The sequence below is a fragment of the Gadus chalcogrammus genome, chromosome 9, assembly GCF_026213295.1.
Source record: "Gadus chalcogrammus isolate NIFS_2021 chromosome 9, NIFS_Gcha_1.0, whole genome shotgun sequence".
In the NCBI taxonomy this organism is placed as follows: Eukaryota; Metazoa; Chordata; class Actinopteri; order Gadiformes; family Gadidae; genus Gadus; species Gadus chalcogrammus.
Window position 1 is genome coordinate 3615161 of NC_079420.1, and position 14272 is coordinate 3629432.

The following is a 14272-nucleotide window of genomic DNA, read 5'->3' on the forward strand; positions in this document are numbered from 1 at the left end:
TACGCGTGCCAAACCTTTTAAAACAGCATAGCGTGCAGTTCTCTCATGTCTGTCACAGTCGACCACTGCACATGGTTCGTTTTATTTATTTCCTTCTACCGCCTGTACCTCGCCAAGATCCGAAATATAATCTCTTACACCTATAGGTATGTTAATCAGTATGTATGTGCCTTCACATGTCCTGGATATTTAATTAGACATGGGATTATCTATGGATTTGTTGGGTTAGGGTTCATTGAGAAGTTAACACATGGGCCTACCTTTCATTTGCCTATCAGGTCAAAAATAATCTATAATGTATTAACTAATTTAATTAACTTGTTCATGCCGTGTACTGGGACGGTATTTTGGAACAGAATCCACCAAACATTTTTCCATTATTTTGCCATGTACAAATTGTAGATGATTAACATTCTCTCTTTTTATAGTTCATTAATTCAGCACTTTCCCTTTTCAGTCATGAAACATATAGGCTAGCCACCAGACGTAGGCTACTAATGAAAGTGAGAAAACATGCAGGCAGCAAAGAAAGTTATGAGTGAAGGTTGTGGCAATATGGCGAGATATATATTCGTGCATATTCTTCTCAAGTGTTCTGGCTCTTTAATCGATGTGAGGGGGTCATTGTGGCCTGCCCTTTTAAACTAAAACTAATATTCTGTGGAGCCAGCAGCGATACAAACCTGTCTGCCAGATGTTTTAACCTTGTGTGGCGTCAGGTGAGGTCCTTATGATTCACTGTATCAAATCTTCAATCTCCAAACAAGCTTAGAGAAAAGCATGGATAATACCCTGGAAACGCCTACTCAAGACTACTTCACACACACTCTTGTGACCGTTGCGCTGCGGACGTGAATCGATTAGGCGATCAGGAAATCCGTTTAACGTTCGGTATGTGCAGGGCCGGCCTGGAGGTTTGCGTGTCCGTAGGCGAGATATTGATAATAGCCCCCATCATAATCATTTCATTTAATCGATGTAATTATTCTATAATCTAACATTTAATTGTGGGGCGTCGTCAATATTACATGTAGCCTACTTTAGGAACCAGAAATATCAAAGTGTGCAAGCATGAAACACAATATCGAAAAACAAAGAGTTTAAATGAATAAGGTTGATTGTCAGGATTTTATTTTATTATTTGCCTGGAAATAAAGTCTTCTTTAGGAGAAAGTCCTAGAAGCGTCTGCAGAAATCGCTATATTAGCCATGGCAAAGTGAAATATACAAAATGGTAAAATAGGACCCAGTTGTACATCACCAATAGCCATTAATAATGACGTCAACCTGTTTTAGGCTGTGTTTTTCATCACTTTTTATAATTTTCGTAGAAGTTCTCTTTACATCCTGACAGCAATCAATAAATCAATGTTATTGTTTGTAAACAATAACACTGTTAGCATGTTGGTAAACAGAGAAAGTTCTATGGCCAATGGGCATTTCATTTTGAGACTTTAACATCTCTTGTGGGTGCGGGCTCGCGTCGTATAGGCTAAGCCTTAATGGGCGCTTGCATCCTTTTTCCTGCGGATAATTTTTCTCACGGCTTGGATGGATCCATTTATACCTACACGGCCACCTGCGTGCACCATTCCCGTGACCTCATTGCACATTACCAGAGTCTTCCAAACTGCTTGGCGGACTTAATGCTGAAACTGTTGTAGCATTAATAATTACAACTGATCTAATTTACTTCAACTAGCTATAAGCAAAGAGGAATCGGGGAGTCCAGGTCAAGTATAGATGGAGAGTTTATTGCCACCCGCAAACGAGAGACAACAAAGCTGAATGGTATTCGCGAATACACACTCGTGAATGAATCCCAGACAGCTCCTTATATCCCCGAATTTTACACAACACAAAGTTGGACTTTCATCAAATATAGAATTTCCCATCAGGGTCATACTGTGTGGATGTCAGCATACCCCTATGTCTTCTGAATCTCAATGTGACCTTAGAACATATATTATCCTTATACAAACAGAGATGATGCACACGTGTGAATGTAAGCATTGTCTTCAGAGAGTACATCAAAATGGGAGTAGACTGGACTCTCTGACTGATGTGTCACATGGCCCATCAGGTGAGAATGTCCTGGACCCACTCACTGGTGTCACACGGGCCTGGGGTCCATTTCAAATTGTAACTTGGTGTCTCCAAATACCCTACCTTTAAGAGAAATGCTGAATCTAGAGGACATGTGACAACGTGTGTATTTTTGAGCACATTGGGATTGTAACATTATTATAGTTTTTGGTTATTTCATGTATTTACTTTGGCTCGTTGGGAGCCCACTTGCTGGTTGGAGGGGTGTGACAGGCATGGGAAACTCAAGGGCTGCACATGACCGGTAGACTGCGACACTAAATCGACCCCCCCGTGTGCGCGGTGAAGCCTAGCCTGGACCAGTCAGAGCAAGGGGAGCAGAGACTACAGTAGAGTCCCCAGCAGGAGCGTTCCCTCAAGTCATTCCTCCGGGAAATGCGTAGTCGCAAGCGTGTACAAATAGAAAAAGAGCTTGTTTTTCCTTCGGGTTTTAACTTTTTTCGCTGTTTACTACACTCTCTGAAGGTTCGAGAGTCCACCTGATCCTCTCTCTCTCTCTCTCTCTCTCTCTCTCTCTCTCTCTCTCTCTCTCTCTCTCTCTCTCTCTCTCTCTCTCTCTCTCTCTCTCTCTCTCTCTCTCTCTCTCTCTCTCTCGTTCCCTCTCTCTCGTTCCCTCTCTCTCTCTCTCTCTGCTCACCTGGATCAAGGAATGGTCTTTCAAAAGTTCCTCTTCTGAACCACTCCCCAAGATTCTTGTCTTTTTTGTTTTTCGATTGCTATTATTTTTTTCTAACAATCGTTGTAAAAAGTTTTTTTTTATTTCTGGATCTGGATTCGACCATGCATCTTTCTACGGAGCACAAGATTGAGCTAGGACTGACAGAAGAAGGCACGGACAACCTTGCCTTCGCCGTGAGTAATCCTGTAGTCTACTGATGTCTTCATGTCTTTCAAGACACACACTTCTCCCTATCATCTCCTCTTGGACAGGTCCCCTCCTCATCATCACCCATAGAGTCTAAATCAGACCTGTTGAAGTTTGAGGTTCTGTTGAAGTTAATTTTCCTCCCCTGTGGTAATGTTTCAAACCTCCTTTTCTTCTTCTTTAACAGTGGTCCCAGGGTTTTTTGTCACTGCTTGAGAGGAGAACAGAGGCATTAAGGGCATGCATAAAAGCTGTGGCAGGACGGTGAAATGAGCTTGGACCAAAGCGTGCACCGACACAGGAATTCCAATTTAGGCTATAGTTCATGTCGCGATGTATCAAAGCTGATTTAAGCTTGGAGCAAACTGTAAATAAATAAAAATGGAGGCCTAGTTACAATTATGGATCATCAAAAGAAACAGGTCAACAAGATCTAAAGACATAAAGAGAAAGATGTGAATATAGAAGAAGGAAATAAAGGGTTTGTTGTGTATGTTGTAAGGGCAGAGGTCAGACAGCATGGGGAAATGCAGGTTTTCACAGCTGTTAACCCCCCAGCCCCATACGTCTCCTAACACCAACCTGTGCTGTAGAACCACTCAATTTCTGATCTATGAAAGATTTAGGAAAAATAAAAACCCTGGGGTCACCAAATAAACAGGGAACAGCTGTAGGAACAAAAGAAAAGATGTAGTTTTCTTCCCCCTGTCCTTGCTGTCACGATGTACCATTTTATAGTTCTAAATAACGGTCAAGATGGCAAGAAGACGTTTGTGTGGTTCATTCTTTTTGGCTTCCAAACTAATTGACGGCACAGCGTCCTTGTTGCGTCTTTGTATTCTCATTCATACACTCATTCATGACATGTAAATGATTTGAATACATCTGGTGGAGATGAGCAAAATCTAGCGTTGTCTCATTTTATCATCCAACTATGAACCCTCTGTAGGATGATGAAATATTATTTCACTACTGTTTTTATTAGCTCTCTCTCATTTACGACAACTTAAGCGACTTACATTGAGACATTAAAGCTAGGTAGAACTTTGGATAAACCAGCGAACGTATCCGACCGCAAAAACTGATCGACATGTTCAAATCATTGGTCGTCTCATAAGAAACACACACAAAAGACAATATTGGCAGCGAAAGGAATCTGCCATTAAAGGTAGGATCAGTTTCAACCCCCCTCCCTTGTCCCTTGGGTTAGGACAGAGATTCTTTTGTTTTCTGTTTAATTTCCCCAGGAGTTTTTCAGTTCAAGGTCAGAGGTCAAGGGAATGTGCTCTTCATTCACTGCCAGTGTCAAGATTAAAAACCCTATGTCTTGTTTCATAACTGTGTCTCCATAACTATTTGTATGAATAAATCAACCAAGGCTTAGAATAAAATGTTGAAATGGCTGTCTGGGACAAGCACCGAGTTGAGAGGAATAATTAATCATTGAAAAAACACATTTAGTATTAGTTTACAGTCAAACATAAATGACGAAAGTCTACTGTTATTCTATGTGTCCCTTTTAAGCATGGTTTGGTCTTTATGGGTAAACCAAATGACGCATTGTGTTTTACCTATTGTTCTGTGAATGTAAAGATGAGTCCTGAATACCTCAAATTCAACAATAAATTGTTAAAAAGTTAGTTTACTGGATAAACCAATAAGTGTATACATTACAACAGTGAATATAAGGTTACTGCTACCTGTCCCAGGGTACTTTTAACCGTCCCAAGGTACTCCCTAGTCCCTACTGTCCCAGGTTACTATTAACTGTCCCAAAGGACTTCAAACTGTCCCAAGTTACTTCTTACTGTCAAGGGTTGCTATTAACTATCCCAAGGTATTTCTAACTGTCCCAAGATACTTCTTACTGTCCCAAGTTATTTCTTACTGTCACAGGTTACTATTAATTGTCCCAAGGTACTTCTAACGTTCCCAGGTTACGTATATTATGCAACCTCAAGTTTGTTGTGGGTGCTTCCTTTGTGTTTTTGCAGATTTCTCTGGAAGTCGAGGGCTGTCATGGTGCAAATGTAATCCCATCGGAACGCCCTGTTTCAAAGAACAAATAACCAGTGACATTCCATCTTAATATTGGACTGTCATTTTACTGAACTGCCAACGTGACGTCTCTGCGTCCATGATAATTGAAATCAGTATTATTCGCTTATCTAACACTAAGAAAATGTCTTTGGATGCAAGGCTGAGAATAAAATGATTAAATGGCTGTCTTGGACAAGCACAGAGTTGACAGGCGTAATTAATCTTTGAAAGAATACATTTAGTATTAGTTTATTTTTATACAACTTTTGGCATTTACCAAAGCAATCTGTCAAAAGCTGTCACAGGTTACTTCAAACTTTCCCAAGTCACTTACTAACAAGGTAACTGTAACCTTCCCAAGTTACTTTATCTGTTAGTAGTAACCATCAACATCAACAATATTTATAAGTTGTCGCAACTGTCAATTTACTTTAGTGATTAGTGATCTCAATTTGTAACAGGGTATTGTACAGCTTCGTTTGTTGCTATTGTGAAACTATAGTAGTTACAGATCTTAACCACTAGATGGGAGCAAAGGTTCAGTTTATGCCTTACGGGTGCTTACATTGTCAAAAGAGAATATTTCAGACATTCAATTGAACAATTCCACAATCCAACATTTACAATAAGACAGGCATCACATGCACACATACACACACACCTACACACACACACACACACACACACACACACACACACACACACACACACACACACACACACACACACACAGAGGCTCACACACAGACGCGCACACACACGTACACACACACACACACAGACACACACACATCGCACACACACACACATCGCATGCACACACATCGCACACACACACACACACACACACACACACACACACACACACACACACACACACACACACACACACACACACACACACACACACACACACACATACCTAATCTTGTCACAGGAAACAAAGGTTTCTGAAAAAGACGGGTTATCTTAATAGCTTGCACAGCCATAACACCTCATCAGCAATGAACTTATGTGTCTACATCTACATGGACGCTAATCTGCTCAAGAGGAAGGTACAGAAATAAGAATTCCACCAGTCAGAGATGATAGATGAGGTTGGGGTCTACGGTCAGGTTGGGATCCAAGGTCAAGCCAATCCTTATAACTACTTTTGATGGTAGGAGAACCCCATTTTTTGCTTTCTTTCTTTTTGATGTCTCATTTATCGATATAGATCTATAACAATATGTATAGATAGACGTATGTCTGGATTTTTGGGCCTGATATCCCTTTCTAATGACTCCCTTGGCGTGCTGTTAAAAAACGTGTGGATTTCGAGCTGCGGGTTATAAGGTGGAGGAAAAAAAAAGAGTCTTATGCAGGCGGTACTCAGAGCAAAAAAAGATTGACAGAATAAACATTTTTAAGATTAAACTTGCTCACTCCGTTTTCTATGTTTGTTTTCTCTCGGACGCTCTCTGAAGGTTCTAGAGTCCTCTCTCTCAAGTACTCTTGTTCTCTCTCTCTCTCTCTCTCTCTCCTCTCTCTCTCTCTCTCTCTCTCTCTCTCTCTCTCTCTCTCTCTGCTCACCTGGATCAAGGAATGGTCCCTCAAAAGTTCCTCTTCTGAACCACTCCCCAAGATTCTTGTCTTTTTTGTTTTTCGATTGCTATTATTCTTTTCTAACAATCGTTGTAAAAAGTTTTTTTTTATTTCTGGATTCGACCATGCATCTTTCTACGGAGCACAAGATTGAGCTAGGACTGACAGAACAAGACACGGACAACCTTGCCTTCGCCGTGAGAACTCCTGTAGTCTACTGATGTCTTCATGTCTTTCAAGACACACACTACTCCCTATCATCTCCTCTTGGCCAGGTCCCCTCCTCATCATCACCCATAGAGTCTAAATCAGACCTGTTGAAGTTTGGGGTTCTGTTGAAGTTCATTTTCCTCCCCTGTGGTAATGTTTCAAACCTCCTTTTCTTCTTCTTTAACAGTGGTCCCAGGGTTTTTTGTCACTGCTTGAGAGGAGAGCAGAGGCATTAAGGGCATGCATAAAAGCCGTGGCAGGACGGTGAAATGGGCTTGGACCAAAGCGTGCACCGACACAGGAATTCCAATTTAGGCTATAGCTCCGGCTATGTCGCGATGTATCAAAGCTGATTTAATCTTGGAGCAAACTATAAATAAATAAAGGGTTAGGGTTAGGGTTAGATGTGCAGGTTTTCAAAGCTGTTAACCCCCCAGCCCCATACTTCTCCTAACACCAACCTGTGGTGTAGATCCACAAAAGGTTCTTCCTTGGGTGTCTACATCTACATGGACGCTAATCTGCTCAAGAGGAAGGTACAGAAATAAGAATTCCACCAGTCAGAGATGATAAATGAGGTTGGGGTCTACGGTCAGGTTGGGATCCAAGGTCAAGCCAATCCTTATAACTACTTTTGACGGTAGGAGAACCCCATTTTTTGCTTTCTTTCTTTTTGATGTCTCATTTATCGATATTGATATATAAAAATATGTATAGATACACGTATTTCTGTTTTTTTGGGCCTTTATCCCTTTCTAATGACTCCCTAGGCGTGCTGTTAAAAAACGTGTGGATTTCGAGCTGCGGATTATAAGGTGGAGGATAAAAAAAATAGTCTTATTTTTTATTGTTCCTATCACTGCCATGCTGACGACACTCAGCTATTTCTCTCTTTCCCCTCATCTGATAAAACCCTGATTGCATCCCGCATATCGGAATGTCTGGCGGACGTCAGCACCTGGACAACTGCCCATCACCTGAGGCTTAACCTCAACAAAACCGAGCTTCTCCTAATCCCAGGGAATGATTGCCCACACATGGACTTACTGGTCACCGTCGAGAACATCACTGTATCTCCCTCTCCAACTGCCAGAAACCTCGGTGTGGTATTGGACAATCAGTTATCCTGCACTGCAAACATCACTGCGGTGACCCGATCCTGCAGATTTGCACTTTACAACATCCGCAGAATCCGTCCCTTCCTCACAAGGGAAGCAGCTCAGCTTTTAGTCCAATCACTGGTCATCTCCCGCCTCGACTACTGCAACTCACTCCTGGCTGGACTTCCTGCCTCTGCGATTAAACCTTGGCAGCGCATCCAGAATGCGGCAGCGCGCCTCGTGTTCAACCTACCGAAGTTCTCCCATGTGACCCCCCCCTCTTCCGGGACCTCCACTGGCTCCCTGTAGTAGCTCGCATCAAATTTAAGACGATGGTACTGGCATACAAGGCAGTCGATGGAACTGCCCCTGCCTACCTCCAAGCATTGCTAAAGCCACACACCCCAGCTCGATCCCTCCGCTCAACTACCTCAGCTGGACGCCTGGTACCGCCATCGCTAAGAGCTAGCAAAGGTCGATCAGCAAAGTCACAACTTTTCTTGGTTTTGGGACCTCAGTGGTGGAACGAGCTCCCTGCCGCTCTCAGGACCGCAGAGTCGCTCACTATCTTCCGAAACAGACTCAAGACTCACCTGTTCAGAGTCCACCTCGACTCTGCATAGCCACCCTCCCCCTTCCAGCCACCATTGTATTGATGCACTTCTTAAGACAAATGTACTTATTGTAAGTCGCTTTGGATAAAAGCGTCTGCTAAATGCCCTAAATGTAAATGTCTTATGCAGGTGGTACTCAGAGCAAAAAATTATTGACAGAATAAAAAAAAAATTGATTAAATTTGCTCACTCCCTGTTTTCCTATGTTTGTTTTCTCTCGGATGCATGTTGAAATGTGGATGCCAGTTGTATACCGCATGTTTATTGAATACTGTCTTTATTCCTCCTGAAGCCATGTGTTTCCACTGGGCGATTTTTAGTTCCTTGAAAGTATATATATATATGTCATGAGACCTAATCTTATTGATAAATGTTGATGATGAAGTCTTTCCAAGAAATCCTTCTTTCATCCAAACTACACGGTCAGGAATGTGAGGATTTGGAACGTACGAGATGCGGACAGACACTCATCAGTTGTTCTGCATCAAGGGGCCCACATACAGCCCAGACTTAAACCAACGGCTAACTGCCTTTATCCGACCACCCGGTTGCCTGTCATCTGACCCGTTCGGCAGAAAAGTTGCGTTGGAACATACCGACAACAGGCTACTGCCATCTACCCAGTAGTGTGTATATTCTGCGCTTGCGTGCGATGCAAAAAGTCTCCTTAACATCGGGTGGCCCTCGTCTCGTGGCGGTAGTCCGCCCCTCCCACACACCGCACTGATTCACAGGTTGTGTGCTAGCGGCACAAATCTTTGCTAGCTAGCACACAACCAACCTATGGCTCCAGTCCTCAGACCGCCAACGCTCTCAGACTTTGCAAGTTGAATCGACAAGACACCGTCCACGCGGTCCCAAAAGCTTCCAACACAGCTGAACACACAGAACAGATTTGTTCCCGAACTCGTCCGAGTCTCCCCAAACGTTTCAGATAGCCAACGGTTGGGCCAGTGTGTTCCTCGCTTGTCGCCCTGCAGATCATGCAGAACTCCTCATGGACATCATTCCACACATCCTCACAGCCCACTTCAGATTTTTCACCGAGAGAGTACAAGAAACTGGCAACTTTCATCTTTCCCTTTCCCTGGGGTGTGAACTGTCTTCCCTGAGAGAATGCACATTTTTGGTGGAAACGATTCAATGTCTCTCACTCACACACACACACACACACACACACACACACACACACACACACACACACACACACACACACACACACACACACACACACACACACACACACACACACACACACACGTACACTCGCCTGTCGCCTTCCAAATGATAAACATTGTCGGTGCAAAACCATCCATGGCCCGTGATTAGCGTTATGAACACAGATGTGAATCTTTCCCAGCATGCACTTGGGGATATCGACGGATGGGTTTCTGGGTCACACCATTGGCTAGGTCAAGCGACACGTATACATTCTGAACCGACGTCACGCGTTCAGATGGATTTCCAACAGGATTTATGAATGCCAGTTGAATCTTAATGTAGTCCCTTGTATGTTGGTTCTCTTGCTTCACTCAGAGATCTGTGAATAAGTGATGCGTACGTTACCGTACTAGCAACGGGCGGCCGCCCTGCGACATGCTGACGCGTGTTTCACATTATAATATCATATCAACAAAGTTAGAACAACAAGCAGTCCTATTTTCAAAACACAAATAAAACACACAAGTGTTCCCCCTGGCAATTCCACATGCGATATCAATACAATATCATGCATACATAAAAAATGTTTTGTCTTGTATGAAAATACACTGATGGATTATAATAGAAAGCATAGAATGCACTCTCTTCCAGTGGGTCTGCCATTGATATGATCCAAACATGTCAAATACCAATGTGGCCAAAGCACAAAAGCACCACTTTCACTCTTCAATATGTAACCAAAGATCTCCCATAGGAACCACATGGCATCAGAAGGAATAAAAAACAGTATTAAATAAACCTGCGGCATACAACTGGCATATACATTTTAACATGCATCGGAGCGAAAACAAAGCTCATAGAAAACAGGGAGTGCGAAAGCTTGGTCCTAAAAGAGTTGTGCTCTGAGCAGCATAAGACTCTCTTCTTCCTCCACCTTATCATCCGCGGATATCCACGCGTTTTTATCAGCAAGCAAATGGAGTCATTAGACAGGGATATGAGGCCCCAACCTAACCATCACGTAGTACCAGGCCGGGCGCTCCTTGCATCAGCCTCAGGTGGGATTCCTCTGATGGGTGTAAGATGATACGGGCTCTGGCTGGCTCCAAGTGGCCTGGATGGCCCAGCAGGTCAGGACTTGTTCTGTGAGTTTAATTTCGCCTTTCCGCGAATCTCACGGTGATCTCTCCTGTCCTGACAACGCATCTGGTTCCTGTTAGACGACGACCTGCAGTCCATAACTCACGTGAGGTCTTGTCGCCACTCTCTCTACCCCTGTTGAACGAGAACGTCCAGCGGAAATGGTCGCGCATAACTCACTGTTGTTTGCTAGGGCTCTTTGCAGCCTTCTTAACATCCATCTGGTCCTCAGTGTGTCTTCAAGCAGTTAAGTAGTGCATGTTTCCCCCCTTGGGTCCAACCTAGTGGGCATTATATCATTCATAACTAGTGCTACAAGCGGCTGTCAATGTAAAGTTGTCAGTTGCGCTGTAATATCAGATCTCTAATGTATAATAACATCAGCAGAAGGAAGGGGGTAGAACAAAGAGGAGAAGAGGAAAAGAGAGAGGAGAAGGGGAGAGGGGAGGAGATGAGAGGACAGACAAAGCGATGAGTCGAGAGGAAGGAGTCGAGAGGGGATGAGAGTGGGGGAGAGAGGGGAGTAGAGGGGGGAGAGGAGAGATGGGAGGAGAGGAGAGAGAGGAGAGGGGAGGAGAGGATAGAGAGGAGAGGAGAGGGGAGGAGAGGGGGGAGGAGGGGAGGAGAGGAGAGATGGGAGAGGAGAGAGAGGAGAGGGGAGGAGAGGAGAGGGGAGAGGGGAGGAGAGGAGAGGAGAGGAGAGGAGAGGGGAGAGGGGAGGAGGGGAGGAGAGGGGAGGAGAGGAGAGGAGAGGAGAGGGGAGGAGAGGAGAGGAGAGGAGAGGAGAGGAGAGGAGAGGAGGGGAGGAGAGGGGAGGAGAGGAGAGGAGAGGAGAGGGGAGGAGAGGAGAGGAGAGGAGAGGAGAGGAGAGGAGAGGAGAGGAGAGTGGAGAGGGGAGGAGAGGAGAGGGGAGGAGAGGGGAGGAGAGGAGAGGAGAGGAGAGTGGAGAGGGGAGGAGGGGAGGAGGGGAGGAGAGGAAAGAGAGGAGAGTGGAGAGGAGAGAGGATAGGTGAGGAGCTGGCCTTGGTAGTGAGTAGTGGCTTTTTTGATATTGTTGTACTACGGCAGAGTAGCCGGTCTGAACTTAGACAGAAAACTGGCCCTGAGATTTTGGCCCGGCACAACGCACCACAAGTTTTTCCATTGGAAAGTAATAGGAGTTGAAATGAGTTTGCAGACTCAAGAAGGGCCTCAAATGTACCTTTGTCAGAAGAAGGTGAACAATATATCACTGTCGGTACAGTAAGGCTGTTCATAGAACCAAGTGCAAAGCACTAATAATCGCTAGGGGCTAACCCATTCCCTGTATACAACAAAGCTAGCTAGAATAAAATTCTGAACCACTAAGTACTATAACTAAGTACGACATACAATAAGTGCATACATTAAGTGGCAGGACGTACAACACAAAATAAGTGCATTTTGTATCATAGCCTTATTTATTTATTTTGCGCTGATGATGATCGTTGTTTAATGAAGACACTGAGAACAAAGGTGCAGAGGTTTGTAAATGTGATTGAGGCAATCAAGAAAACAACAATCTCCATGTTTTATGGGTTGGTCACACAAAAAAGAAAACAGTCCTCTGAGAAGACCTCCTGGGAGAGTAGCTGTTGCAATTAGATAGATCTACAGCCAATCAGACCAAAGGAACGTGTGACAACAGTGCTCCCCCCAGTGCTGGTTCCTCTATTCAGTCATGGCCCCGTATTGGATAAACGGTCTGACCTGGTCTAACCCGGGCAAGGTCTGCTGGAAATCTTTCTGAATGGAAGTAGGGCCAGACACTATGAACACTTAAACATCCGTTGGCAGATTGGTCAGAATCCCAGGATAACCCTATTGGAGTCAACCAGGACAACTTGAATATGCAAAAAACGTATAAAACAATAAATACATTTTAATAACTTGTGAAGTCGGCTATATCCGACAAATGGCTTTCGCCAAAGAAAACATAGAAAGTCAAGCCTGCTTGATTGAAGGGTAGAGGGTACACTTAGCTTGACATTCACTTTTTTACTTCATTGGTTAAGCGCTTTCTTACCTCAAACCACATGGCTGGGGACGTTGCCTCCAGGACGCTGATATTACAGTTTGAAATTAATGTTGTCCATGTGTCCCTAAGTGCGTCAACTCCATGTCAACATGCGCACACACACACACACACACACACACACACACACACACACACACACACACATACACACACACACACACACACACACACACACACACACACGCACACACACACACACACACACACGCACACACACACAGACACACACACACACACACGACACACACACACACACACACACACACACGCACACACACACACACACACACACGCACACAATGAGGTAATTTTGAAACAAGCAAGCAAACACATGCAAGCCCTGTAAACCAAGCCCTTCTTTCCGGGCCTTCAAAGATCATTCGGTACACCAAAGGAACCAAAGGGATCTAAAACACTGTTCGATTCTCCCACATGAGACAATCAATGATAAGAAATAACAGTTGAGATAACGACAATAAAACAAAAGAAGGCCCGAACAATGGTTATTCTTTGTGATCCATCTTTATGGTGCTGTTGTGTCTGTGTGTCCTCCTCTTTATGAAGGTAATACGTCTGTGTCACTTCCCCCATTAATCATTCAAGGGCCCTGAGGTTGAGGACCAGCTACGGAGTGACAGCACTGGGGTTTCCGGCACCCCCCCGAGGGTAGAGCTGGAGGAGGAGGTGCAGGAGGAGCAGGAGGAGGTGGGGAAGGGTCAGGAACTGGTGTACTCCCTCAACGACCGGCCACCGTGGTACCTCTGCATCCTTCTGGGATTCCAGGTGAGTCCTGCCCCCTCTGTTGCCCCTCTCCTGTCCCCTCTCCTGCCCCTCTCCTTCTGTAACCCCGCTCTTGGCACTTTGAAGGAGAAGCAGAACGGGCACGTCACGCTTACTATATCAACGCTGGCAGCTCCACCGGAGCCAGCCAAGGCTGCGTATAACGAGCGCCCCGTCAGTTTTGGCATTCGGCGGGGAAACTGCATTGATGGATTTTCCCCACAGGGATTCATAAAGTATAGCCTGGTTCTTCTTCTTCTTCTCCACCTCCTTGTCTTTCCTCTCCTCCTCCTCATTCTGCTCCCTCTTTTACTCCGCCTTCTTCTCCACTTCCTCATCCTCCTCCTTATTCTTCTCCTCCTCCTCCTCCTCCTCCTCATCCTTGACCTCCTCCTCCTCCTTTTCACAGAGCTGCCAGAGCGATCCTCGACGGTGAACGCTATATGAATGATCACATTAATCTTTGTGCATTGACCGAAGTTGCGTAACTGAATGCCACTCGGTTCTCCAACCCGCCCTGTATCCATGTATCCGTGCGTCATCCATGCATCATCAACAAATTAATCATTTAAAAAGTCAACTAAGTCTAAAATGATGCATGGCGTTAACCCTGGTA

At 44.5% G+C, this 14272-nt stretch overlaps 1 protein-coding gene across 1 annotated transcript in view; it reads left to right on the forward strand.

Moving 5' to 3' along the window:
• Positions 1-2886: 2886 nt before the first annotated feature.
• The window catches only part of LOC130389061 (solute carrier family 23 member 1-like), a 31499-nt gene continuing 20113 nt past the window's right edge, over positions 2887-14272 (forward strand). Inside the window, exons 1-2 of the mRNA XM_056598725.1 lie at positions 2887-2958; positions 13480-13659. Of these exons, the coding sequence (XP_056454700.1) occupies positions 2887-2958; positions 13480-13659 (252 nt within the window). The remainder of the gene's footprint in view (positions 2959-13479; positions 13660-14272) is intronic.